The 6,291-nt window shown below is 39.6% G+C and overlaps 1 protein-coding gene across 2 annotated transcripts in view; it reads right to left on the reverse strand.

The window, feature by feature from the left end:
* LOC132189898 (casein kinase 1-like protein 3) overlaps window positions 1-6,291 on the reverse strand; it is a 28,439-nt gene that overhangs the window by 1,864 nt on the left and 20,284 nt on the right. For both annotated transcript variants that reach the window (XM_059604730.2, XM_059604731.2), the window contains exons 12-13: window positions 908-965; window positions 223-356 (exon numbers count right to left, since the gene is read on the reverse strand). In XM_059604730.2, coding sequence (XP_059460713.1) covers window positions 223-356; window positions 908-965 — 192 coding nt within the window. The remainder of the gene's footprint in view (window positions 1-222; window positions 357-907; window positions 966-6,291) is intronic.

The raw sequence follows: 6,291 nt of genomic DNA on the forward strand, positions 1-6,291 counted from the left end.
AAAAAGGCCTTTAGCTCCATTGACCAAAGAGATGACCAGATTAACTGCAAGATGAAAGTGATAACTACAACAACAGTGAGGAACAAAGCTACGACAAATACAAAGAGTATACTGTAAGAGGTGGATAGACATTATGGGTACACATTCAGAATCCGCATGAAGTGTAGAGGAAATAGAGAAGCAAATGAACCATGACACAATTAACACAAGATAATGCCTTACTTGTTGCTTCATCGGATTGGCAGTACTAAAATTTGCAGTTGTTGATCTAAACTGCATACGAACATCTGGACGAATGTTCTTACTTAAAGCTCCAGGCCTTGTACCCTTAGCTGAATAAGAAGCATCCTTGAGTTCTGAAATTCAATATGAACCAAATATGATGTTATACTTTGTAAAACGGCATCTTAGTACAACGGGGCTTCTCTAACAAACAAATAATATGCTATATTATCCCCAATAAATAAAGTTCTTCTCAGCCTTCTCCCTGGTATCACTCAAATCCATATCTTAAGCCCTTACTAGCCAAGTGTGGGTCCTCAGATCAAGATCTGAATTAAGAATTACATGAAAACCCCAGCATGAAGATTTGCATATCTTCTTAAATAAACCAAGGAGGCTGCCAAAAGGACTGATGCAGTCATGGCACATCAAAATCCGAACAGATCCAGGATTAACCCGCAACCCAGTTCTCCAAGCCACTGTCCATTTCTATTTGCACACACCAGTTGCATTATAATATGGATGTAAAACTTATTGGACCAATTTCACTTTCATGCAGGGTCCCTGACCCTACTATCGACAATGAATGCCAAAATACTTGGGGTTGACTGCAAACCAGTCACAAATTTAAGTCTGGCGAGACGATAAATTACCTCAGGACACTAGTGCAAAGATGTGAGCTTACCTTTATGCTTATCCACATCCACTGGCATTGCTAGACTGATACTCCCTCCAGGAACTGGCTGCAAATTTAGCAATAAGCTTTTCAGTGAAGAACAGAAACAAGCAAGATTAAATTTTTTTTTATTATAAGTAATCAAGATATTATTAAAAGCGTAAGGCATCCCAAAGTACATAAAAAGTATATATGAAAAAACACCTAACTAGAAAGAGAAAAGAGAATAAGAAAGTCATGATAACTAATCACAAAAGGAAAAACACAAGTTGTTGTCCTAAGATATAAAAATATAGAAAAATAACGACTTAAGTTCCTCCAAAGTCTTTCATGGTCCTTAAAACATATGTCATTCCTTTCCCTCCATAGACATCACAAGTGGCATGAAGGCACCATCTTCCACACATCACTTTGAGAGCTTATGGCAGTCCACCAACATGCATATAAGTCGACTAATCTAGGCATAACCAGAGACAACTCAAATCAGCTGAAGAAAACATCCCATAAGGCACTGGCAACTTCACAATGGACAAGAAGATGGTCCACGAACTCCCCGTACCTTTTACATATACAACACCTATCAACCACGATGACATGCCATTTTCTCGGATTATCCATGGTAAGGATCTTTCTTAGGGCCATCAACCAAGCAAAAAAAGGCCACCCTCAAAAGAACTTTAGTTCGATAAACACTTTTCCAAGGAAAGTATAAGCCATCATTACACTCCAAGACATTATAGAAGGAACCAACAACGAACAAACTTCTTTTGAAGGGGACCCACCAAAGCTTCTCGTTCACCTTCCGTCTCACTCTAGCGGAATATAACACCTTGAAGAAAGAGACAAAGACATCCACCTCCCAAGTTCCAATCATGAGCCGTTCTAGCAAAGCTTACATTTTACCAAATAGTGCCAACAAAAAACTCCAAGTGAGTTGCAACAAAAGTATGCTTTGCACACGTAATGCCAACTAAATCTGAAAAGACGTCTTTAAGAGCTATATCCCCACACCACAACCCCTCCTAATCTTCTTCCATAAACCCACTCTAAACATCCCAAGAGGCTCATTAAAACACCACCCACCCTGCGAATTGCCAAATTTAGAACCTACCATCACTCTCCACTACGCCTCTCTCCCATTGCACATAGTGCCATAGCCATTTCTTTAAGAGAGTTCGATTGAACATCAACAAGTTTCGAGCCCTCGTCCTTCCTTCAGAGATCAGAGAATAAACATTGGATCAACTTATCAGGTGATATTTGAACTCTTCACTTAGTTCACTACATAAGAAATCACATTGAAGCTTCTTAATACATTTGCGACCCCCACTAGAAGAGAAAAGAGGGACGAAAAGTACGTAGGTAAATTAGAAAGTGTACTCTTTATAAGGATAATCCTACAACTCTTAGATAAATACAACCTTTTCCAACTAGCCAAGTGAGGCTCTATTTTTTTTCAAAAACGTCACTCCAAATAGACTTTGCCTAATAGGAGGCCCCCAACAACCAAGATACTTCAAAGGAAAAGGGGAAACTCCACAGCCCATAATCCTGCAAACCCATCCACATAAACATCCCCACCCACAAGACCCAATATTGACTTAGCCAAATTAACCTTCAAGTCCGAGACAACTTCAAAACATAAAAACAAGCGCCACATATGTCGTAGATAATCTAGGTCAACCCTACTGAAAAATCAAAGTATCATATGCAAACAAAAGATAAGAGATATTAATCCCTATCCTCACAATGAAGCCAGATAACAATCCCCACTCATTGCAGCAGAGATCATTTTACTCAATGGCTCCATCACAATGACAAACAGCAAAGGAGATAGAAAGTCCCCTTGTCTCAAGCCACTAAAAAAACCAGTGGGAGTGCTGAGAACTGCACCTTGGAAATACAATGAGCTATCCAAGAGCACCACTTCCCCCCAAAACCACACCTCCTCAGCAAGTACATCAGCAAATCCCACAATAAATATGGCCACGGGATTTTTATGAGTCCAACTTGCAAAGTACACCCAACTCTCCAGATCTTATTCTATGATCAAGGCATTCATTGGCAATACGAACAAGATCTAGGATTTGCCTACGCTGAATGAAAACATTCTGCAACTTAGAGATACTCTTCTCCAGCACCATCTTTAGCCTATTTGCCAAAATTAGCAATAATCTTGTAAATGCCACCCATAAGGCTAATCAAGCGAAAGTCTTTGGAATCAACAGCCCCTGGAATCACTTTTTAATCTCTTTGAGACTTTTTTTCTCTCCTCTTCCTGAGCTTAAGAAGTTTTCCCTAAGCTTGTCTCTGCCCTCTCCTTCCAAGCTGCCTTTGGTCCCCCTTCCATTATTGCCTCACCCACCCTGTCATCTTCATTCACTCTCCCCCTGCTTCACCATGAATAGCCCCCAACCAGAATCGGACCACATAAATACTCAAACAAACACATTTAACTAGTCCGACAATGCACCCCTGCTTACACCCAACCCTGAAATTGCAAACAAAGACTCCCACTACACTCTAGTGGGTTGTGTAATTTCCCTTGGCATCGTTACCAAACCCACAGTCAGAAACAATCTTCAGCATGCCTGGAGCTTCCTACAATCCTCCGTCATCGAAGAAACAAAGGAGGTCAACACCTTCACTTTCACTTTCAACAACTTTTCGGATGCTCAAAAAATCTAGGATCTGTCCCCCTGGAATATTAAAGGAAACCCTCTTTTCTCAAGCCTTGGGAAGCAGGCTCAACTCTATCTGAAATTGACTTCTGCAAAGGAGCCTACTGGGTTCAAGTTCATGGGCTCCCCATTGAGCTTATCACCTCTCAAAATGCTTCTGTTATAGGAGAAAAATTGGGCCTCCTCCTCGCAAAAGATCCATGCTCCCATCACAGAAATTACTTGAGGATTAAAGTCCTTATTCCCCTGCTCCAACCCCTGATTCCAAGCTATCTTCTTCCCAAGATTGGAAAACCACCGGCAAAGATTATTTTCAGATATGAAAGGCTTTCAGATTTTTGCTATGACTACAGAAGACTTGATGAGAATCAACAAACACCATTAAAGGACCCATTGCATGTTTCAATTGGGCCTATTACTAGAGCAAGATCCAAGAAGATGAAAGAAGCATTTAATGGGCTGGTTCTAAAATGGGGCATTCCAAGCTTGGCCTAAAGGAAGATGAAGGCGTAATAAATTTAATCCAAGCTATTGATAGGGCTGATCTTGCCTAATTGGGCATAATTTCCTTAGCAATGGCGTGGATTAATGATTAATTATGGCTGATTGACTTTCTAATTACATACCAATTAATTGGCTGATAGACTTTCCAATTATATACCAATTAATTGGCTGATTGATTGACTTACCTATTTCAGTCTATTTTTGGCATGGAGGAGTTGCTAATTTCAGACCAAATCAACCTTAATTTTAGGCTTCTATTATTTAGCCCTTTTTTTTTTTATCTACTTTCTAATGTTGGAACCAATTTAATTTTCTTTCTATAGCAGGTAGGTAGTCTTATTTTCAGCCATGCTTTATAAATAGCACGCACTCATTGTAATGAGGACATCATGAATGAAAATTAGAAAAAAGTGAGGTTTGCTTCTTTTATTGGTACTTCAAAGAACTTGTGAACTTATCAAGGATTCTTCCTTGTGGCATTCAAACTTTATACCTTCGGTTCGTGATTCAGTTATTATCATTGTGTCGAAGGTTGTTACTTTATACCTTTGGTTCGCGTTTCATTTATAAACGTTGAGTCGGGGTTTTCTATCAAGAAATCTGAATTTTAGCTTTCTTGAATCAGTATTCTAATATTGTTTGTTGGGTCTCAAAAGCGTGTCGATTGAGGTTCGCATCATTTGGTATGAAAGTACAGGGTCTAAAATCAAGTTTACTATCATTTTTATCTTTTGTTTATTGTTTTCATCCTATCTATTTCCGTTTGTGTTCATTATTCCTTGTTTTTGTTTTGCGTCGTGCACCAAGTTAAAAAAATTTAAAAAAAAAAAAAAAAGGAAAAACAAAAAACAAAACAATTGTTTGTTTGTTTTCTTTCTTCTTTTTTGTGTCTTCTTCCTTTGATTCGTTGTTTCTATAATATTTTCCTGCCGTCGGTATTGGTTTAAATACAAGTTGAATTTTTTGATCAAGTTTATTAGTTTAATAAAGAACTAAAAAGGGGACGCTACAAGTGGAAAAAGGCAAGAGAGTGTGAGACTAATATTGAAAACAAAGCCAATTTAAGAGTGAAACACGAGTGTGAGTGACATAATTTGAGTGCAAACACGTAAGGGACTGTTGTGAGGAATTATTTATAACATTACTCTATAGTTTCAAACTATGTCTTCTAGGGGCGACACATCAAACAAAGGAGGGGAGAAGTTGTTCTTCTTGTTGCAGGCTATGCAACAACAATTTGAACGCATGAACGTGGTGTTTAATGAGATTCGGGATCGGATGGATAGGCCAGACGCCGTTTGCTACTTGGCGTGAGGGGCGTCCCCAAAGAGTCCCTAATGCTAGAAGGCAAGAAAGGCGTGCGCACATAGATGTTTCTAATGATGACCACGAGGATGAGTTCAAAGATGAAGGAGATCAAGCTTCATTGAACGGTGAGGGCAGGTTCGTGCCAAGGGGAGAAAGGCATGGTAGAGGTTTCTGAAGAGATCCGAGATGGCAAAATGAGACTGATAGAAACCTAGGAAACATCAAAATGAAGATACCATCTTTTCAAGGGAAAAACGATCCTGAAGCATACTTGGAATGGGAGAAGAAGGTGGAGTTGATTTTTGAGTGTCACAACTACTCCGAGGAGAAAAAGGTAAAACTCGTTGTCATTGAGTTTACTGATTATGCTATTATTTTGTGGAATCAACTTGTGATGAATAGAAGGAGAAACCATGAGAGGCCTATTGAGACGTGGGAGAAAATGAAGGCCATCATAAGGCGGCAGTTTGTCCCTAGTCACTACTATAAGGACTTGTATCAGAAATTACAAAGTCTTACTCAAGACTATAGGAGCGTGGATGACTACTACAAGGAGATGAAGATCGCCATGATTCGGGTTAATGTAGAGGAGGATAGAGAAGTTACCATGGTGAGGTTTTTGAATGGGCTAAACCGGGACATTGCCAACGTGGTGAAGTTGCAACACTACGTGGAGTTGGAGGACATGGTGCACATGGCAATAAAGGTGAAATGGCAGCTTAAAAGGAAAGGAACTCGGTCATTTCAAAATCCGGGCTCCTCTACTTCATGGAGGTCGAATGGGAGGAAAGACGAAGGAGTTGTTTTTAAGTCCAAAACCGAACCACCAAAAAGGGGAAATGATGTCCCCGGTGTCGACAAAGGTAAAACCGAATCCCAAACTCGCAATCATGATATTAA

This window comes from Corylus avellana, chromosome 9 (genome assembly GCF_965113065.1).
Source record: "Corylus avellana chromosome 9, dhCorAvel1.hap1.2, whole genome shotgun sequence".
NCBI classification, from domain to species: Eukaryota; Viridiplantae; Streptophyta; class Magnoliopsida; order Fagales; family Betulaceae; genus Corylus; species Corylus avellana.